This window comes from Leptodactylus fuscus, chromosome 2 (genome assembly GCF_031893055.1).
Source record: "Leptodactylus fuscus isolate aLepFus1 chromosome 2, aLepFus1.hap2, whole genome shotgun sequence".
NCBI classification, from domain to species: Eukaryota; Metazoa; Chordata; class Amphibia; order Anura; family Leptodactylidae; genus Leptodactylus; species Leptodactylus fuscus.
The window spans coordinates 168,728,759-168,754,015 of NC_134266.1; the positions used below are offsets into that span (position 1 = coordinate 168,728,759).

At 41.7% G+C, this 25,257-nt stretch overlaps 1 protein-coding gene across 1 annotated transcript; it reads left to right on the forward strand.

Moving 5' to 3' along the window:
* The first annotated feature begins 124 nt into the window (after window positions 1-124).
* Window positions 125-23,402, forward strand: TASL (TLR adaptor interacting with endolysosomal SLC15A4). Its single transcript, XM_075265085.1, has 2 exons — window positions 125-189; window positions 22,373-23,402. Exon 2 carries the CDS (start codon window positions 22,375-22,377, stop codon window positions 23,242-23,244), a length of 870 nt encoding a protein of 289 aa, XP_075121186.1. The 5' UTR covers window positions 125-189; window positions 22,373-22,374; the 3' UTR covers window positions 23,245-23,402.
* Window positions 23,403-25,257: the final 1,855 nt, after the last annotated feature.

Consider the following 25,257-nt stretch of genomic DNA (forward strand, 5'->3'; position numbering starts at 1 on the left):
CAGCTTTATGTACACGCCTCTGTTTGTACATGACGTCATCCTGGGGCTCGTCAGAGGACTGGAGACACGGCGACCTTGTGAGAAGCCTCTGCTCCTGTCCGGTCCTCCATGGCAATGAAATAAACAACCATACTGCCTCATCAGTGGGTGGAAGGAGCAGTGAAGAGCAAGATCTGCACATTAGCCATGGTATGATAAGGGAGAGGATCCAGTACCCATCCAGGAGAAGTGTATCAGACTTTCATATGTATTCCATTCCATGATATATTCCTGATGCATCAGATCTGCACTGTAATACACATTTTTACCACAGGATTTCTCATTTAGTTTGATTGTATTGGTTCTCTGTGTTTTTTTTTACTGCACAGGTAAAATAGACATGCTGCGTTTATCAAAATTCATCTTTTCCGCAGACTTCTTCTCCACAATGAGTGGATATTATTAAACAAAATCTCTTTCACTTTGCTGGTACAGCCACACACAAACAAACACAGCCAAACAAAATACGCTTTACAATGCTGGGCCTTAGTCGTGCAAAAATGACACATACAGCACATGAATCTGATATCCGTACTCCACCCCTGCCGCCAGGGGCGTAACTACTGGGGTAGCAGCGGTAACGTATGCCACAGGGCCCGGGACATTAGGTAGCTAACCCTGCAAATTTTTCTTTTTTTTTTTAATAGGCCGTAACTCCAGCAGGTAACGGGCCCTATTTAGTTACCGATCCAGGCTCTGGCTCACAGCGGCCGGCGTTTCTCCTTATAGGGAGGTGGCTGTGAGCAGAGCCAGGATCAGTAAGCAAAGCTGCGGGCCTGCAAACCCCACAAATACTGCTATAATTATACTCTGAGGCCTTTTCAGACCCCCTGACTATAATGATCAGAGGACTAGGAGAGGTGAGGGAACATAAAAAACACTGCTACTTACCTCTCCTGGGCTCCGGGAAGGCTTTGGGCCTACTTGGTGATGACCCAGAGGTCACGTGGGATGGGCTTGCATCCTTATGCGTCGCGACTCAATCCCTGCTCGAGTGACGTCTCTTCCAACATTGAAGATGGCCAACATCAGCAGGGAGTCCGCCGGAGCCCAGAAGAGGTAACTAAGTGTTTTTTGTTTGTATCCTCCCCTGGGTCTCCGATTATTATACTCTAGGGTCTGAAAAGGGCATAATTCTGTGTGCAGGGGCCATTATGGGGCATAATACTATGTGCAGGGGGCACTATGCGGCATAATACTGTGCACAGGGGCCACTATGGGGTATAATACTGTGTGCAGGAGTGTGGGGGGCAAGGAGTTGCTTTTCTCCAGTAACCCAAGGTTACAAGACAGACAGGTAGAGAACCTGTCCTGAGTTTTGCCCCAAACTCACAACCCATTACATTTTACATGAATTTGTGGTAATACATGGATTTGTGTATGTGCCATAAAATATAATAGATCAATGTGGTAGCTGTGAAAAACATGGCTAGCATATTAACAAAATACATGTTCGTATGCATGGAGCCTCACCCTGTATAGTCATTACAATCAGTTTACATGATAGTAAATTGAATAGCATAATTTTTAACCCAGCAGACAGTTGTCCTGTTATCCTTTTACTGGTATTATGGCTCCTGTCACTGAGCTACAAGGCCAGTAATAGGGCATATAAGTGCTGGAGTGGTCATGTGCCGTGTACCGTCTCTGGGGTAATAGATTGGTAATGATTTGTATTTTAGGTTGTTTTAATTTTTTTAATAGCTTAGACAACTCCTCTAAAGATTTTGTTATAGTCAGCTCCCACCACTTGCCTCAACTTCTTTCTTCAATGATGTTAGGCTGGTGTACTGGGTCAATCTTCAGTAAAGACAGGGAAGGCTGAATAGAAGGAATCTTTCACTGCTTGTAAGATTTTAGATGGCTGTGCTGAGGCAGTTCGATCAATGGCAAGATCATTAACAACTAAATTAAATTAGTTAAAAAAATGCAGAGTCTGCACAAATTGGCGGTTCTAATTTTTGGTTGACCATCAGTCGCAATATTTTTGTAACCAACCCATTGTCCTTTTTGACCAAAAAAAGTGTAATGCGTATGGTCAGTCTCAGGATCACAACAGCTGATCTGTAGCATCCTTTTACATTTCTTCCTGTGTGTTTGATTTGATAGTTTTAATATGATGGAATAAATATTTTATACATTTTCTCCTGGATAAGTGCTGAAACGCCTTTCCATGTTTTGCGGCAGATGCAGATTTTCTTCATGTTCAGTGCGTATCGGCTCATTCTCCTGGATGAGTGCGGAAACTCCTTTAGCTATTTTGGAGAGCTCTGAAATGCTGTGCCCAAACCCTTATGTGGGAATTGTGAGAATCTCATTTGAAGTCACCAGATTGTGTAACACGTGTTCTGGCAGATGAGTAATGTCAAAGAGGGAATGTTAAACTGGTCGGGTTGGTTCCAGTGGAGGGAGTGTCACAAGTGTGGACTTGGACTGGTACCTGTTTGATGACATTACCATGGGCATCTTTCCATATCTGCCAACCTCACACATGATATTCCAAAAACGTGTCATGAGCACATTGCACACACCCCTCTGCTGCTCAGCAACCACTTTGTTGAGTACACTAACTACAATGTTGCAATATGTCAACTGTTCAGATCTAGTGAGAGTATGGGATCAAATGCCAGACGTAAACCTATAGTATAGAGCTGATGGAGGTAAAGTGTCAAGGCCACATATTAACCTATTTAAATGTTAAATTTATATTCTTGGGGATGTATTTGTGGGCATATGTTTGTCTAAAAACAGATAATCTGCAAAAACTTCTGGCTAAACTTCATGTAGCTGTTAATTATACATGTATCGTCCTGTCCATAGAACAAGGACAAACAGTTCTAGCCTGTCAGGAGAGGACAAGTGGAGGTGATATCTTTCTAGTTATTTTGTCTTGTCTAATGGATTCAAGGCCAATAAAAACACAATCCTAACACATATAACTCAAGTTACATTACACTTGATAGAGAATTGTAAGGCTAAATAGATGATTAAGTCATTGGTTTGATATTGTATGGAATGTTTGCCCACTTTTTTTGCTTTTATTGTCATTTTTTATTTAGATTCTAGCTGAATATATATGCCATAACTTGCTGCATAACCAGCCTCCGTAGCAGATTATAATACTGTCTTTTTGGACAGTTGCCCATGCCCACCCTTATCTCTCACCAACCTGAACAGGTGTATGCCACATAAAAGTGGCATGTGGTGGCAATAGAATTTTATATGGAACTGTAAATGAAGACATGACTGCAGCTAGTCTTCCCATAAATAAGGGGGCAGCATCATAGTGAGGGTAATGCATGCCTATTGCCATCAAATCAAAGGCTCCTGCTGTTCCTTCATACTGAACTTTAGACAGATTTAATGAATTACAGGCAGATTTAAAGGGGTTGGCCACTTTCAGACCAATATTGACAAACAAATGTACAATAAAAAGATATACAATTTTCCAATATACTTTCTGTATCAATTCCTCACAGTTTTCTAGATCTCGGCTAGCTGTCATTCATTCTGTTACTTCTAGTAGATAAACGTTTGACCCTGGTCATGTGATTTACAGTCCATGGTCATGTGATGAGCACACAGGTGCCGCTCGTTATAGTCACAGCCCAGTAATCAGACATCTGCCTGGTAATCAGCTGTGCACCTGTGTGCTCATCACATGACCATGGACTGTAAATCACATGACCATGGTCAGACCTTTATCCACTTGAAGTAACAGAATGAATGACAGCAAGCAGAGATCTAGAAAACTGTGAGGAACTGATACAGAAAGTATATTGGAGTTTTTTGAGCAAAAGCCAGGAGAGGATTGAGCAGAAGAGAGAAGTGTAAGAACTATCTATATATTTCCCATTACTTTTTTTGCCACTTTTAGGTTTGGCTCAAAAAAATGTAGCAACATCTGCAAAAAAAAAGCTGCGTTTCCACACCATGGGGCCTCAGCCTTAAGGATTTTTTTTTCTTTTTGTTACCCATTATACATGACTGATGCAGATCTAGTCACTGGCCAGGTAACGCTTTTCTTGAAATAATTCTTAATAGAGAAAAAACATAAACAAAAAAATTTGTGTCAGAATTGTTACCAATCACTTGTCACATATGAGCCGTTCTAGCACGTGATTTGGCTGTGACTGTCAGAGGTCAACTCATCCATTCATATAATCTAGCATAACCTTTACTCAAACTGCAAATTAAGTGTAAATTGCACTCCAACACAGTCCACGTACTCCAAATAAACACCGCCACCACCACTGACTTGACAGGCTCAGTGGAAACCTCACTCACATGTAAATGCGTATCTCCACCAGTCAGACACAAACACACTTTAAAAAGGTAATAAGTTCATAGAACAAATACAAAGTATCCTTAAATTTAACAATTTAACTCCCAAAGGGTTCAGTGCTGTATGTAAAAAAAGAAAGATAACATGATAAACAAGTAAACAACCTTAAAAATAAGAGGAGAAAAAAAAACCAAAAATAATCTTATACTTAAAGTCTTTTTTGTTCCATGGAGCTTGGAGGATTTCTTCTACATCCAGTTTTGTTAGCTGACTTCCACAGATGTGATAAAATGGTAAGGCAAACATGGTTTCTTATGGCATGTGCTTAGCTACACCTCCCTGCCATGGTACCCCCCCCCCCTTCCTTCCTACACCCTGAGGTGGGGGATGAACAAATCCTATTTATCCAGAAAAAAATGAATGTTCTGTCCAGTGGCGTAACTAGGAATGGCAGGGCCCCGTGGCGAACTTTTGACATGGGGTCCCCCCGACACCGAAGATCTCGACCGAGTCCCTCCTACACATTCCTGTGCGCTCTATTATGTTCCATAGTGGCCCCTGCACACAGTGTTATACCCAATAGTGGCCCCTGCACACAGTATTATGTCCCATAGTGGCCCCTGCACACAGTATTATGTCCCATAGTGGCCCCTGCACACAGTATTATACCCAATAGTGGCCACTGCACACAGTATTATCCCCCCATAGTGGTCCCTGCACACAGTATTATGTCCCTTAGTGGCCCCTACAGGACTAAATACTGTCACATCACCCGCTGACCGCTATACCAGGACAAATTGTGGATAAACAATCTGGTCATGTGCATTACAATTTAGTAACTCCATGTGCCTCATATTAATAGCAGTTAACCCCATCATCTCCCTCACATTAACCCCTGTGTGCCTCACCATAAGATTTACTGATATGTGAGAGACATGGAGGTAATAATAAAGTATCTTCATTATTATTACCCCCATATGTCTCACATATCAGTAACTCTTATGGTGAGGAACACAGGGGTTAATGTCAGGGACATGATGGGGTTAACTGCTGTTAATATGAGGCACATGGAGTTACTAAAACACAAGTAATCACCCTATATGCCTGACATTAATAAGTAACCCCAGTACGTACCTGTGTAGCTTTAGTTTCATTTTCCTTCTTCCTTTCTTCCTCCAGTGCAGACGGCAGGAGCTCGGCAGGGATAAGCCCCGCCTCTTCCTCTCATTGGTGAGCAGAGGACAGCAGAGAAAGGGAGGGGGGAGAGAGGGGGAGCGTCCTGAAGCGCTGAGAGGAGCCAGAGCTGCAGCTCCTGTGTCTCAGCCGTTGCTGCAGCTTCGGGGCCCCCTGTTGGTGGAAAGTATTCCACCAACAGGGGGCCCCGATCATTATACTCGGGGGTCCGAAAAGACCTCCGAGAATAATGATAGCAGCGGTAGCAGCTGTCACCGGGCCCCTAATGTCCCGGGCCCTGTGGCAGCTGCTACCGCTGCTATGGTGGTAGTTACGCCACTGGTTCTGTCTTTGCCTTGTAGAGCTGTGTCTCTGCTGGCTTTTGAAGTCAAGATGGAGTTTCTGATGCAACTCCATTTTCTTATGCATGGCTGACCAAGTGGTTTTAAAGCAATAAAAACCAACATTTGGTCTTGCACAAGCAGAAAAGCGCATTTCATCATTACTTCTGGCCTTCACAGCTCTGGTGGTAGCCACAGTTTTGTTGTACTTCTTGAGAGTAAAGACATTTTTTGAAAACAGTCAACCACAAATGTTGAGTCAGGGTTCTATGGGTTTCTCTTCTGCTCTAACACGTAAATGACCATGTTGTCTTTCTGTACTGTCAACCATGTCTTTTTCACTGACACGGATCCCATTTCCTGCCTTCAACTTCACCAGTGCAAGCTATTTCTTACACTCCCTCTCCCTCATTTCATGGTTGTAGGGTGAAGCATATGTTGAGTTGGACATACTGGGGCGTCAGTTTGAGCAGCAGTATATAGAGAATAACTACTGAAAACTGCAGACACAATGTTGGTAATTGTGAGAGGAAAGAGAAGAACCTTTTCTACTTCTCGATCACTTTTGGAAGATAGTCCAGCTTTTTCAGATGGCAACCAATGGCAAGCTGATATAGTGCGTTGTGTGTTAAGCATAATAAAGTTTTACCATTGGAAAGCTCAGGTTGATACCTCCATTATTTTTAAGTTTCCTACTTCGACCACCTTCTATGGTTCAGCCTTTAATGGATCATTTCTGATGGCCTTTTTTTATTTTGAAAAGCCAATTCTGTCATTCTTCAAGTAGTCTCACAGCCACAAATTTGTCTCCAAATAACTACAAGCCTGTAGTACAATTCATCAAAAAGGGCATTTTTGTATAAAATCGTTGTTTTTTCCAATATTACTGCCAAGCCAGTGGCAGTCCATGGTTAACACTTTGTATCCACTGCTCAGCATCTGTTTTTCCATAGACTTATATGTCACTTTTACCGGTAGTTGCCTTCGAGGTAGACATTGGATAGATAACTTCCTAGGAGCCCTAACAGTGTTATACACTATATTTTATGTTATGCTAATTTAAGTTGTGGTTTGTACCGAACTTATTCAACCCAAGATGAATTTGAGGCCCAAGCCACCCAATCCCAAAATAAAACCAATCTTCATATATTTTCCTCATCTCTAGTAGTAATCTGGTGATCTCCCTGTGATCCCCATACGGGGAAGGCCACTTGGACAACGCCCTTCACAGTAGCCCTAAATCCAACCAGTTTGGAGGTCCACAAACCACTAACCATTTCAAAAATGTCAACAGAATCTGTCCTTTTTTTTTTGCTATGTAAAATCAAAAACCCTTACTTATTCATTTTCATCTTGACTATTGTACATGCTACTAATCATTCTTCCGCTAACTAAACTCTCCCCTCTACAATCTATCCTGAGTTCCATATCATCTATTAGTGTAGATGCTAGCCTAATGCCTTGAGTGTACGCCAGTCACTGCACTGGTTGTTATATACTATAGAATACAATTTAAAATGTTAACTTTCGCCCACATAGCTCTTTACAGTGCTGCACTCCCTACAGTTATCCAAGACCTACATCCTTTATAATACAAAATTCCCATCCCAGGACTGTGTTACCCTGGTTATTCAGAATAATGCCCAATTTCCAGTTTCAAAGCAATTTTTATGCAGACTAATCACATTTCTTGATTTAACTTATCTACATTTACTCTCATTAAGTTATTTTCTGTTTACCCCCACCCCACATTATTCTTTAGAACATAATCCAGTCTTCTTATGGTACTGTCCACCACATTGCACTTTGTATTCTCATGTATCCGTTACCTGGTCTAATAAAAGGTTAGACCATTGTGCAAGCGCTTCTAGCTCATTGTCCCCCTTCTTAGGTCAATAGGGCCAAGTGGATCATTGTACATATCATATATTACACTGTAATCTGGTACATGGTAGGTGTATGACAGCAAGAGGGCCCGTCATGGCCAATCATCAATACTAGAAAGCACTTTAGTATGCAGTCTGAGGTTTGTTCACATAGCAATTATATCCAAATTATCTCATGGAAAGCATAATGTATTAACAAATGGTCCATATAGGTAGATTATGAAGGTACCTCAACGTTTCAGTCTAGTTTTAGTCTAGTTGGCCTCCCTCAGTGGCTACTCCCTAAAAAAAAAAGAAAAGATACCCACCCAGCTATCTTTAGTTGTGTGGCCCCTAATTAAGAAAGGCCCCCCATTTGCAGGCAAAAAAAATCCCCTTATTTGTCCCCCACATAGTATTACACCCCCTTGTTTTGGCCCAACGCACGGTATATGACCCCTTTTTCTGACCCACCACATGGATATGACCCCCTTTTTTTGCCCCCACAGTATATAACTTCCCTTTTTTTAACCCCCACAAAGTATATGACCTCCATTTTTGCCCCCCCCCCCATGGTATATGACCTCTTTTTTTGACCCCACAATATAAGAGCTCACTTTTTATGGTCCCCACAGTATATGACCCCTTTCTTATGCCCCCCACAATATATGACCCCTTTTTATCATCCCCACACAGTATTCTGACCCCTTTTTATGGTCCCCACACCATATGACCCCATTTATAACTTCCCACAGTATATGACCCCTTTTTTTTTTTAAAGCCCACACCAATAAGTTTAGGACCCCCTTTTTTCCTCCACCGTCACACAGAGTAGTGGCCCATAATTTTTACCCACCTGTCCACGCTTTTGTTTTGACCGTCCTCTACTTCCTGCTTTCAGTATGTGGTGTAGCATGGACTAGTGAGTCATAAGTATCGTACTCTGCTTAATGCAATAACACAATAAATAGCGGACGATTAAAATAAAATGCCGTCCCCTAGTATATTCCATGATGTGCCATCTGAGGCTATGGCCATGGAAAGTGCCCACCTGCTCATCTACCATTTTAAAATACAATACACAGTCAATGTCAGTGCATAAAAAAACAAGTATAATTTTTTTAGGATCCACTCTTTGTGCAGACCTTCAGTTCTATTACATGACATGGTTGCATTACAATTGCATCTAGTAAACATAGTAAGTGCTTAAAAATAAATAAATAAATTAGGTTAAAGTCTTTTTCCCTCTTTTTCTTTTGCTTCACTACTAAACAGACATTTCATTTTAACATAATTTTTCCTTATCTCATGATTCTGGTTTTAGGGTCCCCCTAGTGGTCAATATTGTTTTCAATGTTTAGTTGTTTTCATATTCTTCTCTGAAAATAGAGTAAGGCATGTTCTGTTTCCGTATGGTTTATTTAATGACTGGTAATTTTCAACTCACAAGTGAAAATGTTACATTTTTTGTATTTATATATCCTCGGCATGTAGTGTGTTATATTGTGAATTTTGTTTTTAAAGGTGTGTGTGCCTGTCCCTTTTTACCCCTTCATAGTTTCTCCACATTAACTTCTTAGCACAAATAACACACCCAACTGCTATCTGTATTTTCTCATGTTATAAAATATACACATATATGTATATAGAATAAATGAATATGTCCGTCGCATGCATACAAAACCCTAAAAGCTTATACTTTTTCTTTTCTTATATACTTTTTGCTTTTCAAACAACAAAAGAACTGTCTTGACAATATAAGTGCATCTAAGGCATTGTCTTCTATTGCAGGCTGCTCTGTAATAAATGGTACCACTATGACGAACAATTTGTCCTGCAAACATTAAGCCCTCATATGGCTCTGTTAACAGAAAATTTAAAAAGTTTTGGGGTTTGGAAGGCAGGGAGTCAAAAACAAAATTCACACAATGTCACCCTTCTCTAGTAATGCAGGTCAGGGCTCCTGTCTGGGGAGTTCCAGGGATCAACTTGCCCCGCCGCATGGTTAGGTAATGGGGATGTTCATAATTCTTCAGAGAGGTCACTCCAACTAGCAGTTGATGCCTGAGGTTTTAGGTAGTGAGGGTTGGACACAGAAGCCTGTTTCTCGGCCCTAGATGGCTCAGGTTTCAGGGATTAAGTAACCCCATACAGGAGTGGCAATTTACCTAAGACATGGGTTATCCAGACCAGGGTCTCTCTTTGGAATGGAGGAGAAAAGCCCAGTCCATTAACCTGCAGGTTGAGGAGGTGGAAGATGGTGTCCATGTATGTATGTTGCAGCAGCACATGAGGATCATCACTCACCGCAGAGTGCCGGTGAGTTCCCTTCTGTATGCAGCTCTGACGGCGCCTGCATCCTGGCTGTGCACTGTAGGATACTATGCTGTGTACAGATGTAGAATTGGGCATGGTGAACAGAGCATTCTTCTGGGCACCTTTTTTCACTATAAAGACCCTGGGGGAGGCAGGAGATCTGGTTGTAGGATGGATGGGAAGCAGAGCTTAGGAGTTAGGCAGCCATCTTCCTAAGCAGCAGGTTTATATAGCTTTTATCTTGTGCAGAATATTGTTCTGTGATCCCTCCTCCCCCTTACATTTCCCTGTGTGCCTCACAGTTGTATTTTTTCCTTAAAGGGGCTCTATCAGCAAAATCTTGCTGATAGAGACTCACATATGCGTGAATAGCCTTTAAAAAGGCTATTCAGGCACCGTAAATGTTATATTAAACTACCCCCCACTTTTAAAATAAAACCCTAAAAAAGAATGTTATCTACTTACGCATCGTGCATGCTGGGCGGGCATTCAGGGTGCGCCGTCTTCTTCATCCACGCCTCTTCTTCCTCCGATGTCCTCGGGTCCCGTCCTCCTCCGGCGCTCGCGAACTGACACTGATTTAAAAAAATGCCCTGGGCGCCTGCACAGTAGCCGTAGTAGAAGCTGCATGCTACTGCGCAGGCGCCCAGGCCATTTTTTTATATCAGTGTCCACTCGCGAGTGCCAGAGGAGGACGGGACCGGAGGACATCGGAGAAAGAAGAGGCGTGGATGAAGAAGAAGACACACCCTGAATGCCCGCCCAGCGTGCACGATGCATAAGTAGATAACATTCTTTTTTAGGGTTTTATTTTAAAACGGGGGGGGGGGGGGGGTAATTTAATATAACATTTACGGTGCCTGAATAGCCTTTTTAAAGGCTATTCACGCATATGTGGGGCTCTATCAGCATGATTTTGCTGATTGAGCCCCTTTAATGTTTTTTTTTTATTGCAAATATTCAATGAAAACCAAATTTAAAATAAAAAGAATATTGTTCTGTGAATGAATATCATGTATCTGGCCTGGTTAATTTTCATTCACTGTTCTTTCCTTGTACTTTCATCATTCAAAAGGACAATCCACCACTTCTGAGACAAAAAGTATGCTTTAGTAAATAACTTGCATTCCCTATGCAAAATCCATTTTCTTATAACTCTGCACTATGCCATTCCTATTACATTTCTGAATAAATGGGCAGCTGAGTGTTACCATTCTCCATGTCAAAGGAGTGTGTTCCTGCAGAGCTAGCATCAGTGGCAAACCAGGCAAGTGCCAGGGCCTGTGCTATATAGGGGCCTACTCGGCTGCCGGGTGCGGACTGCTTCACATTCTCTTATTGGCCTTGCAGACCATTTTAATGGCAGAACATCTGAAAAACCTGTGCAATTAAATCTGTCTGCATAGGCTGCCAGGCTTCTCCCATAGCTTTGCTGCAGAATACTCGGTTGCCAGGCTGCTGAATTGGCTACTCCTGTGTAGCTCTGCCCCCATGGCATCCGTCCCTGCCCCTCCTGGAGAGCTGCCATGTGATATCATCAGTTTTATCTCATGTCACAACATGGGTGCTCTCAACCAGGGCAGCAGAATATAGTTCCAACGGAAGTAGCTATCACAGACTGGAGAGCGTAATCTGCCGCTCCTGTATGAATGTCCTGCTGTGAGGTGATGGGTGAGGCACTGTAGCACCATTTTATGCTGCCATGTCTCCTAAATCCTCAGTGCCTCCTCCTGGTACCCCCTGCCACCTTAAAATCCCCCTGCAGATGCCCCCCATCACCTTAGAGAACCCTGCTGGTCCACCCCTTTACCTTCATGGGGGGATGTGATAAAGGGTGCATCAGCAGTGGTCTATAAGGGCATGGGGGTGGAACCTGCAGACATATTTTATAATGGATGTGCCAGCAAAGGTCCCTGAGAGAGTAGGGGGCACCAGCAGGAGGCACTGAGGAGTTAGGAGACATGGCAGCATAAAATGGTGCTACAGTGCCTGGTACCTTCAGTGCCTCAGAGGCCCCTCTGCTGGTTACTGCTTTCATACATCTCCTTATAGGTACCTCCTCACCATTTCAGAGACTCCTGCTTGTGCATACCTTCCTCAGAATCCCCCCTGCTAGTAATCCTACCTTGCCAAAATTTCCTCACAACAAATGTCTGGGATGACAGCCACCTCCTCCTTTGGAGTCTTCTTCTAGGTAATTTAAGAGGGTTTTCCACCCCATAATGATTTTTAAGTCATCAGTATGTGATCTGTGAGGATCCAACACCCAAAACACTGCACAAATCTGCATCTGCGGCAGCCTCAGGGCCCCAGAAGTTACAACATGAGACATGGAGTGTGTGCAGTCACTCCCATTACTTGAATAGGAACAACTGCACGTGCCCCCTGTCTGCTGCCAAAACTTCTGGCTTGTATGTTCTGTCAGGTTTTTTTTTATTTTTCTGACAATTAGAACTTTTTCTTCCATTACAAATGTAAAGAAACATGATGGAAGAAAGGTTATGTCATGTTTTTACCACACCACACACTCTGTCCCCAAGGTCCACAAAACCATGGAGCTGGTCCTGTGTCCCTGCACTGTTAGCACTCATTGGGCATTGTCATAATGTTCAGCAGGTAACATCCAGTTCTCAATTAATTCATACATTTCTAAGAGGAACAGGAGAACAGCACAATACAGAGTTTTGAGAATAGAAACTCCAGAATTGTTAGACTATGACAAATACAAGTATTTACTAAAATAGACATTTCAAGTGTGGTGACAGATTCTCTTTAAGTCTGTGCAGCTCTTCCGATGTATTTGATAGAGGAAGTCCACACAACTGCACAGATTCCTGCACGGGTTTTGCTTTTATGTCTTGGCCATCTGCTATGACCAGAAATTTCTTATCTGACTAAAGGTAAAAATGTAACAGAGTTTGGGCAGTTTATTTTAGTTTTCTGTTTTTTTTCTCCCTATTTCTTGATATGTCTATGCACCATTGAGTACAACTGCTGCTAAAGGGGTTTTCTGGGACTTTTTAATTGATGACCTATCCTTAGAATATGGATCCTATTGAATCCTTTGAAGATCTGCAGGGTTCCGATACCTGGGATCCAAAATCTGCTGGTTCAAATGGCAGTGGCATTACCTCTTCTCAGGCAATGGCAAGTGACACTCATCAATCACATGGTCTGATCGCAGCTCAGTCCTATTCAAGTGAATACACAGAGATGCAATAACAAGCACAGTTGCTATACAAATGTACGACACTGTGCTTTCTAAGTACAAAAGAGGCTGCAGGGTTCATGTGAGCGCTGCAGCCTCTTCAAACAGTTGATCAGCCAGGGCTCAGGTTTTGGACCGCTGGCCTCTGATCTTTAATTGATAACCTGTAGTACATAAACAGAGACACATAGACAGAAAGTATATGCTGGTTCACTTGGTTCATCTGGTGTCCTAGGGGGTTGAGCAATAATTGTACACTGATGGCTTTTCCAAAGGAAGACACCAATAACACACTGTCAAATGTTCAATTCTATGCTACTACATTCAGTGGCGGATCCAGGGTTTGCGGGGCCCTGGGCAATTGACTTTGGCGGGGCCCTACTTACTGGGGGTCTCGCACTTCTAACCTGTACTTCCCAACTGTTGAAGACTAGAAAGAGGGAACAAAACGTGCGGCGCGCGCAGCGCGCCGCTGCAAATTAGGCACCGCCCACTTTTATGTTGACTTCACCCATTCTCATTCAATTTCCATGTGATACCACACAGTATAATCATCCTACAGTCACCCGTAAATTATATCTCCCCCCCATTTTCATATACACCCTTCATCTACCCTTAGTTTCATGTCCCCCCCTCTATCTCTGTCCCCAGTTTCATGCCATTCTCCCCCTTTATCTGCCCACAGTTTCATTTCCCCCCGTCTCTGCCCCAGTGTCATGCCGTTCTCCCCCCTTCATCTGCCCCAGTGTCATGCCATCCCCCCCTTCATCTGCCCCAGTGTCATGCTGTTCTCCCCCCCTTCATTTGCCCCAGTGTCATGCCGTTCTCCCCCCTTCATCTGCCCCAGTGTCATGCCGTTCTCCCCCCTTCATCTGCCCCAGTGTCATGCCGTTCTCCCCCCTTCATCTGCCCCAGTGTCATGCCGTTCTCCCCCTCCATCTGCCCCAGTGTCATGCTGTTCTCTCCCCCCCTCCATCTGCCCCAGTGTCATGCTGTTCTCCCCCCCTTCATCTGCCCCAGTGTCATGTCGTTCTCCCCCTCCATCTGCCCCAGTGTCATGCTGTTCTCCCCCCCTCCATCTGCCCCAGTGTCATGCCGTTCTCCCCCCTCCATCTGCCCCAGTGTCATGCCGTTCTCACTCACACACACACCATTCCTCGTTCCCCCGTAGCTCTCTCCCTCATACACATATTGTAGCCGCGATGTGATGACGTCATCACATCGCGGCTACAAATGCCGGAGCTCAGCATTAAAGCAGGAGCTGAGCTGTGACAGCTCCTGCTTTAAACACCCATGTTGTCAGCTCATCGGCGTCCTACCGCCGATGAGCCGAATACATAGGCGTTTAAAGCAGGAGCTGACAGCTCCTGCTTTAACGCTGAGCTCAGTTGGAATTGGGACATGCCGACCGGGACCATTTTGTTAGGTCCCGGCGGCGCCGCGGGGCCCCGCTAGGCGCGGGGCCCCGGGCGGTTGCCCGGCTCGCCCGGCCCTAGATCCGCCCCTGACTACATTAGCCTTGGACCCTGTGTGGTAGTCCTAGTCACAGGTTGGGCGTATAAAATTGTTACATTGTTAGGCTAGCCACACTTAAGCCAATTAGTCACCTGCCTATAAAAAAGGTTCAAATTGTAAAGGGAAGGGGGGGGGGGTCTGTTGCTGCTTAATACTATTTTTCTGGTGGGAGATGTTTGATGTTTTATGGTAAGAGGTGGTCCTTTGACACAATACATTAATAGGGGATTTCTTTTATGATAATCTGCTGCTCATGCCGAATTTAGTTAAAGGGATGGGTCACTGACATAATGCTCAGAGAAGTGTCTCCTTCCCCTATGTGTCCCATTGTAACATACCCTACCTACAGTATATGCTATGTATACTTGGGCTGTTTTCAATCGAGTCACATTAACAATAGTAACAGCATACCGTACTACCCATGCTTTTACAATATGTAACAAATAATGTAATATTATTTTGTGCTGTGTTTCAAAAAGAGAACTTTGCAGGATTAATTTGAGACTGAGATTACTACTCAATTGTTCTGTGTCTGCCTTTGGAGTTGTGTATACTACTGGCAGTGTGCAGTTATATACCAGTGTGCAATGTGGCTGCAAGGAAATGTGTAGGGACTTTTTGGGACATTTGTATATCTTTTGTAGTGATTTTTTCTAACATTCTTGTATTACTGTCTTACAAATAGTGATACCATTTTTGTAACTGAATTGTGACATGCTCTTTTCTACATCTTATCATATCCTTATTTTGGATGTATTGCACCCACATATTGATAAATGTATATGCATCTGCTTTGGAGGCCATAGTGGGTACTCTTATTGGGTGGATTTCCCTTTCCAATATACTGGTCAATATTCTGTGTTTGTAGGTAGGACCCAGGATATTAGGGTAAACTATGGCGAACTCCTTGTAGCCTCTGTCTTTTGCCTGTTTTGTTTCAGATAGAATAAAGGTCATGTCAAGTCTTCCTGTGATCTGTGGCAAAGCCATGTATGTGGGGGCTAAAGGAGCTCAAGGATCTCTGAGGTACCATATTACAGAGGTTCAGAGTAGGTTCTCGGTGTGATGCTGTGGTGATTCCATACGACCTACTAATTTTCCCTAGATGCAAGGTTTAGAGAGGAGAATGCCCACTTAATATGGCATGCGGGAGAACATGTAACATTTTTTTTTTCACAGATTGTACTGTATGTGCCGATGAAAAACATTCTATGTTTATATCCATAAAGCCTTAAGTATTGTTGTTGTTAATATATATATATATATATAATCACCATTAATTCCATGGTGGTGCCATACATTTGAGGATTTACATACAGTGCACAAAGTATAATAACAGTATATAGCAAGTAATTTGCCTTTCTAACTTCTGACATTCTAACATTCTGGTGCATTAGTTTAGGATCTTAAAGACAGCTTAAGTAATTAAATCTGAATTAAGTTTTATTAGTTTCACTGCCTCCATCCTGTGTCCTTCTTCATAAAACCCCTGTAAGTATCGCGCATAAAGAGAAACTTTGCTGGCACTGAGACAAACAAAAAAAGAGGAAGTAAAAATCCCATTTGATGCAGATAAAGAGCTAATATTAAGTTTGTGAGAACTTCCCCTTTAGCTTCAACAAACAGATAAAAAGGTTTGTCTACTTCAGTTAGAACATTTGATGTAACAGCAGGTTACAGCATTGTTACATGTTAATTGTTGGTATCATTCTCCTGAATTAGTAAGCTACAATATAAAGGTAAGAATCAAAATTCTGAAAATATTCAGTTTTCTAGCTCCCCATCCTTCTCTTGCATGCAGTTTATATATACTTTCTGTCTCTCTCGTTTTCTCTCTTTCTATATATAGCTATAATTTTCAAAACTGTATGATATCCCATATTCTTCATTCAAACTTTTATTTGTACAGAAAAGGATTTCTCTTTAAAGCTGAGACCCCACACTGCAGAAACCAGCTTTTTTGTTGCAGATTATGTTCTGGTTTATTGAGCCAAAGCCAGGAATGATTAAGTAGAAGGTAGAAATATAAGTACTTCCTATATATCTCCTATTCCTTTTGTAGCTGATCATGGCTTTGGCAATAAAAAAAAAAAAAACAGTAGCAAAATCTGCAACAAAAAAAGAAGTTTTCCTGCAATGTGGGGCCTCAGCTTAAGGCTAAGGCCCCATGTTGCTGAAACACAACTTTTTTTGTTGCAGATATTGCTGCGGTTTTTAGAGCTAATGCCAGGAGTGGATTGAGCAGAAGGTAGAAGAATAAGAACTTCCCTTATATTTCCCATTGCTTTTGTAGCCATTCTTGGCTTTGGCTCAAAAAAACCGCAGCAATATCTGCAACAAAAAAAGCTATGTTTCGACAACGTGGGTCCTTAGCCTAAAGGATAAAATGAGATAGGAGAGACCATTTAACAATTTAGGTTTTGCAGACTGCTTTTACATCTCAAGTTATATTAATATATAAAATGTAATAAAATTGATGTATTTACTCTTTTACTCATTAGTACTCTAAAATGCAAATGTTCCAGAGTATTTAACTATTGACACCAGTGATTGTTTGTTATTAACACATGCACTGCTGATGTTACATGTATAACCATGTTATTAATATATTTATAACAACCACAATATATCAATTTTTGTTTATATTCTGACTGTAGTATATTTTATTTCTATTTTCTTTACATTGCAAGTGTTTTATGTATGTTTTATGAGTGTTTTAGGAATGCTCTGTGCAGGGAGGGGAGCAGATAAGTTAAGTTAATACTATAAATATAAATGTCCAATGCTCTCCTTTGTCATAGGATGAGAGTAAATAGACATCAATGGCAATAGAGTGACCGATGCAGATGGACTGAGACACTATAATGTAAAAAAAAACATGACATATGATTTCTTCCATCATGTTTATTTAGTTTTCTGACGGAAGATAAAACCTTACCTGTAGGACTTTTCTGCCCCTTACAAAAGAAAACAAGCAAGAATATATAAAAATAAAAAAAATTCTAATTACCTCGAATGCATATAAAATTTGAAAAATAATGTGAAGCGCATACACATTAGGTATCCATGTGTCTAAAAAAATGCTTGGTCTACAAACTTAAATAAATATTTTTCCCATACGGTTACCGGAGTAGTAGGAAAAAAAAATTTTTTTCACTGTTTCACCTCTCATAAAAATTTCAACAAAAAGCGATCAAAGCAATAGACATTCCCCAAAATGGTATAATTAAAAAGTACATCTGGCCTTGCAAAAAAAGGACACCTTATGCATGTCGAAATCTGTCGAATCCAAGAAATTTAAATTTATTTTGGATTTGGACAAAACGTAAAAAATATGTAAATTTGGTATCACCAGAATCATACTGATGTATAGAATACATGTGATATGTCATTTTGGCTGCACAGTGTATGTCGTAAAACAAATCCTGTAAGAATGTTGCTGAAACGCAATTTTTCCAATTCCACGCCATTCTGATTTTTTTCCAGCTTCCTAGTACATCATATGGAATATTAAATGTTACCAATACAAAGTACAATTTTTCCCGCAAATGTTAAGCCCCCATATGGCTCTGTGAACTGAAAAATAAAAGTTATTTTTAACTGAAGGAGAAAGCACAAATAGAACTACAAGTGTCATATTCCTGTATAAAAAATCCATTTTTTATTCCCACGTCGCATACTCACCAGTCTTCACTGCTGTAAAATCTTCTTTCTTCCTGGTTTCTTGCATCATTTGGTGGGCAGGGTTTCACATGCAACCTGCCGTTTAGATCCGCCCCCAAATTGGTGTGTAGCTCCTCCCACCGCATAGCGTGATCCTATGGGGCAGCTGAAGGGCCTGTGACGTCATCAAAGGTCCTCAAACAACACTCTATGCACAATATTGGACTATGAAGTACAGGCAGGAGCAACTCCATTCTGTGTTACATACAGAGACTGCCTGTCTCTGCCATAATGAACTCAATTGAATTAGCTAGCCTGATAACTGGGAGAACAGAAGAAATGAAAGCAGCTCCTCTCCTCTATCTGAGAGCAGGGAGCTAGGTCACGTGGTGTAGACACAGGAATAGCTAGAAACGCAGGCCCCTCCTCCCTCCCCCCTGAGAGCAGGCAGATACATCATTTGACTTTTGAGCAGATAAGTCAAGGGCTGTGTCAACAATGAATTGAATAAAGTAAGATAGCGGACAAACAAAGCAGTGTTGCTGAAGCAATGTATTTAGGAAAAGTCTTACATCCACATTAACAAGCAGTATAGATAGGATCCTTGTGATGGGAAAACCCCTTTAAAATCGGCAGAGAGAAAAGTCCTCTTGGCAGTATTTCATTATAAAACCAGGCGGATCACATGGGGTCTGCTAGTTTCCTCAGCAGACAGGGTGTCCATCTTTGGGGTCTCTATGTGGACCCAAACAACAGAGAGCCGAACGCTGGTGTTAAACTATTGTGATGTAGTTTCTTCTGGAGACAATGGGACCAGGGATTCCCAGGTAGTCTCCCATGCTGGTACTCCTAGACTGCATCACTCTGCCTTGGGCTAAAGATTTTTATAGCTTTTGTAACAGAAGTGCTGAACTTAATGCTTGTTCAAGCTAGCCTGATTTCCTTTTATAGAACTGAATCTTCAGTAGTAATATACTGTATAATTTTTGGGATATATATGTATGCCAAACTTTTGAATTTAGTGAACAAAAATGGAGACATGCTGCTTCTGCGTAGGACATAGGAATATGTTAACAAAAACTAAAGTGGTTTATTAGCAAAGCCACAGGATGAAACCAAATGTGAATTTCATTTCATGTTTTATGTTTTTTGGAATTGCACCGTGCATAAGTGTCTATGGTGAATCCCCTTTGCCTGTATTGCGCAAGCATTTCCTGTTTCACATGTATATACATAACTTTAAAGGTGCCATGGCCAGATATATATTTCCCTTTTTTGTTTTAATGAAACCCAATTTCCTAAACACATCTATTGTTTCACAATGATATAATTGTTCATTACCTTTTGCCAAAAAGTCACCTTTATGTACTTTAAAAATAGGACTACGTTGAAAAATCAAACAGTATTAAAAATGTACAGTAACTCAATTATTGGTACTTTATAATAATTAACTGTCTGCAAATTTTGTATGATTTAGGCTACAGGCACATATGGTGTCCAGGCAGAACGTTTGCTGCTGGTGACTAATTTGCTTTGTTGCAAAGTAAAAGATACCAACTCTCACACAGAACACCCTATGTAATAGTACATTGGATATCGGGTATTTAAAGAGGACCTTTCATGGATTTGGGCACATGCGGTGTTATATACCACTGGAAAGCCAACAGTGCGCTGAATTCAGTGCACTGTCGGCTTTCCCGATCTGTGCCCCGGGTGAAGAGCTATCGGTGCCGGTTCCGCTATCGGTAAGGGTAGTGCTGTACTGTGGAGCGGGGAGGAACGCCCCCTCCCTCTGCTCACAGTACTCGTCCATAGATGAGTATTATCAGGAGGGGAAGGGGCATTCCTCCCTGCTCACACAGCTCAGCGCTATTGGCACTGCTGTGCAGAAGGACGTTCCTGACAGAGTGTCAGAAATGCCCTTCTGACTGTGAAGAGCTATGGTACCAGCACCGATAGCTCTTCACCCGGGGCACAGATCGGGAAAGCTGACAGTGCACTGAATTCAGCGCGCTGTCGGCTTTTCAGCGGTATATAACACCGTATGTGCCCAAATCCGTGAAAGGTCCTCTTTAAATAGGAGTATAATACAGCTCAGACCCTGCAATCAGTGCCCGCACTGTTAGTGGGCATTGAGGCCCATGATGCCTCGGTCAAAGCTGACCATGGCGCCATTTTCCTGCCCATGCCTGGAACAAGATCTGGAAGTGTCGATCCATTGCCATGACAACTGGGAGCCTATTGAAGGCTGCCAGGCTTGTCTGGCAGTTATACAAACACTGGTATTTTGCAATGTATAAATCAAGTATTTAAAAAAAAACTTAAAAAATATTAAAAAAATAAGTACACCTTGCCCCACAAAAATATACAAAAGTTACTGTTGTTTTCAATGGGAGCCGGTCCCGTACACGCGGCGCTATTTTGCGGCCGCCGCAAAATCACGGCCACAAAATAGCGCCGCGTGTACGGTACCGGCTCCCATTGAAAACAATGGGAGCGTATACGGCCCGCAAATCCCCCCGCGGCGTCTACGTACCAAATGACGAGCCAGAATACTCCGTGTGAACCCAGCCTAAGAAAAAAACAATTTTTGGCAAAGGAGTTAAAATGTAAGTAAAACTACATATATAAATTTGGTATTCCTGGATTTGTACTGAAACAAAGAATACAGGTAACATGTCATTTTGGCTGCACCGCGAGGACCATAAAAAGTATGCCCATAAGAATGCCACACATGTGCTTAACCCATTAGTGTTCGGCCGCTTACACACATACCTATGGCGGGGAGGTATTCGATCAAATACTACTCGCTCATCTCTAATTTTCACCCATTGAATGTGAACTAAACTTTTTGGCAGTTTTCAGATAGGTATCATAGTGGGTGTGTTTTATTTGTACCCATAGTACAGACGAAACACCCAGACTTCCAGATCAACAGATCTACAATTGTGACTCTTTAGCTGCAGTAATGATGAACTGCAGGAACTTCAGAGGTTGTGTCCATAATATGTAAGCAATAAAGCGCTCATATTATGCTAATATGAATCCTGCTGTAGTTATCAAATTAGTTATAGAGATTATAATTATTGCTTGGTACGATTTTGGTATTTGTTTTCACACCTGCACCTGTAAATATACAGTAGACTTGCATGGTATGAAAGAACTTTGCAGTTTGCAGTTTTTTGGAAACTACTTTTTGTTCGCATGCTTGAACATGAACTTTAGTTGCAAATTTTAATTTCCACGTGATTTTTGCTTGTAATCTCTGTTTGCTGCAAAATTGCATAAAGATGGTTATATCTATGAAATATTAAGTTGTATTTTTATATACAGTATACTGTGCACTCTCAAAAAATGCAGATTTTGGTATCACAGTAATGGTTTGCAGTATACAGCATAGATTTTTAACATATTAGTGAATGTCAGCAAAATTTTACAGAGTACAGGCTCTTGTTGACATTGATGTTTATGGTATATACAAATTGTGTACACCTTGATCTATTATTTTTATGTGTTATGTATGTGAATCTAAGACTGAATAGAAGTTTTAGGTGCAAATATAGTATTATTTTTTTTGCTGCTTTTTTTGTGCCCCATGTGACTGCTTGCGTGCCCTCACTTACCAGCTGGAAGACCCCCTGAGCAGATGTTGAGCCAAGGACAGGTGAGTATAAGTATTTTTTTTATTTTTATACACCTCCTCTGGGATGGCAGTTAATGGAAAAGGGCCCAGCTGGGCCCCTTTCCATTAACAATATGTATAGCAGTCAGGGAACAAGGCTTTCTCCAACCAATGTCATGGTGGTCCGCAGCACCGGTCATTTCCAGCTGCCTGATGGCCTCGTACCCCTCTGAGCCCGGTCGCATCTTTTAGCATTGCTCCTGTAAAAATATATTTTGATGGATGGACAGGTAGAGTTCATCATCTTTGCAATAGCTAATATTTTCTCTGTTTTCCATCATATAGATATGCTTTCAGAGGGATACCTGTGTAAAATCCAGGCTTGCTATGACAATGATATAAACATGTTACACCATAAGAAGAGAAGCGGAGGACCAAAAGAAGTCGCCGGTGTATGCACTGTTAATTTCTTATCTGCACATGAGACACGGAGCAAAAGGATTTTCCGGAAATTTGGTTCATTTGAAAGGCACAATACTCAAGTAATACAACAAGATGGCGAGAGCAATATCCAGGAAATGGAGGAAGGAATGATGTATGAATGTGAAGAAACATCTGCATGCATAAGTGGAATCTCAAGCTCAAGTAAAGAAACCTACTTGGTACCATCATCTTGTAAGCATATCTGTAGAGACTATAATGACTTACATGTAGCTGGGGACCAGGTGATGGCTATCAATTCCACCATGAGTGACTTCACTAGCAGCAGCTTTGAATTTTGTGAGGGTCCTTTCTTGCAATCTAATGAAATCCCTTCTAATATGGAATCTTTAGGTATCCAGGCAAATAATATAACCAAAAAAGGCAGTAAACGGTATTCTTGGAAAGTATGTAGTGAAAAAGACAAGAGCATCATTAACCATGAGCAACCAATGTCTAACTCTGTTCTCAATGAGTACCTGGAAAAAAAGGTTATTGAGCTCTATAAGCAGTACATGATGGACATAAGCTGCAGTGCATCTACAAACCATATCATGACCTCCGAGGTCATCATGAATAACATTCAACAGATTAGCTTGCAACTGTCACGAGAACAAAACATGGAAACAAACAAAGCCAAAGATATGGTCATCGGTTATTTGCTGAGGCTATGTAGCGAGAAACAGTCTAATGTTATCAGTACTCCAGATCTTCAGATCTCATCTAATCTTGCTTAAGAAGCTAAATACATACTATTACAATAGTATAACTATAAGTTAAAGAAATTACTTAATTAGAATTAGAAACCCCCCCATAAATGTTTCATTTTGATGTTCGTCTTCACACTTACAAGTCTACAATGACCAATGAAACTTAAAGAGGATCTTAAACCACTTCCACCATCTCCAGCTCATCCTTTAATAGGTGCTGCTCCACTGATTCTTGTGAGGACGGTCCCTGCCTGCTTGTTCCATCCAGGACTGCCATGACAATAAGCAGCGTAATTAGCATATTGGGTCCTGAACCTAACAGCACCGATTGCTCAGGAAAGGTAGAGACTGGAGAAACAATTCCAACTGGGCCAGAATTAGTGGAGTGGCACCTAATGCAGGATGCAGGGTTGGACTCAGTGAAGATGGTGAAAGGTTCTCCTTAAAGGGGCTTTCCCACGTATGTCACTAATCCCATACATAATAGGGATAAGTGTCTGAACCTGAGTACAAAACTCCCTGAAAGAAGTGGTAGTGTGCATGTGTGACCACTGCTCCATTAATTTTCATAGGACTGACAGAAACAGTCAAGTACAGAGCTCCATAAGTCCCACGTAGTAAATGGAGCTATGGTCACATATGCACACTACTGCTCCATTTATTTAAGGGACCATGGGACCCCCATACTCAAGAGCATTGGGGGATCGCAGCAGTAGTACCAGACACTTATCCAATGTCCTCTACATAGGGAATATGCGTTGCTAATATCAAAACCTTTAAACCTGTCAAATAAAAGTTGCAGCTTTATTTAGGACTACAAAAATAAGCCTTCCATTTACTTTCTGCCTACATAATCTCTGCCACAGCATGAGTGTCATGGAGAAACCAGCAGTCCAAGTCAATGATTTTCATTAAGGCAAGCTTTAACAACTATTGCTGCTGTGCAGAACTATAATGTTCATTTCATATTGCAAATAAAATTAATAAATATATTGCATACATTTTATTTGTTTTCCATTCAATTCATATCATACATTTAGTTTTATTAAAACTCCAGAGTATAATGATAGCAATGTTTGTGGGGTTCACGGGCCCGCGGCCTTACTTACTGATTCCCACTCCTGATCACAGGCGCTTTTGCTTCCGCAGAAGGGAAAGCGCAAGTGGCTATGAGCAGGAACAAGGATCGGTAAGTAAATAGGGCACGTTACCTGCTAGAGTTACTCCAGTAGGTAATGGCCTATTAAAAAAAAACCAAGGGGCCCCCTAATGTCCCAGGCCCTGTGACAGAGGCCACTGGCTAGGATGGTCCATTTGTGACATGAGGCACAGTAGCCTTCTGGAGGTCAGTATTTGTTGGGCAAACCTCCGAAATTCAGTGGTTTAATTTGGACTGAAAACATCCGAATCAGAACTACTTTCATTAATTATACAGTATAAATAGTGAAAGTGAGTAAACATAATGATTAGTCTTACTCACCTTCCCTGAGGCTCTTACATGGCTTCATTCTCTTGGTGCCTATTTCACCCTCCTGAGGGTAATGCTGTTGTTATGATATATAGATACAGGAGTCAAGGAAGGTGAGTGTTTACTCACCTTCACTGAGCCTCTGATTATTGTCATTTCAGACTCCGGAGTATAAAAGTATTTTATGGATAATGGATAACAAACCTCAAAAATGTAGAGTTCTGCTGAAAAATTTGTAGTATGTGTTTTGTTTTTATTAGTGTAGAGGCCACTCTGGGACGTTATGCTATGTGAAAGGGCTACTATGGTGCATTATGCCATTATATATACCCCACACCAAAATGGGAATTACAGGGACATTTAATGTACAATTACTACCCTGGTCTCACCATCAATCTCTCCAGACACTTCAGCAATGATGTAGACAGCTAGCACACGTTACTGTTGAGGTTGGCTCTCACAGCCTTTTAAGCTGTTGATTGATGTCATCAGTAGTGTGCCAAAGCCCAGTAAAAAAGACTGGAGCCCCACCACTGGAATAGCAAAGAATGGAAGAGGCAGTTGACTCTTTA

Bases quoted from the DNA above. Each gene is read 5' to 3' on its own strand.
- TASL (XM_075265085.1), top strand. From the start codon at position 22,375: ATGCTTTCAGAGGGATACCTGTGTAAAATCCAGGCTTGCTATGACAAT.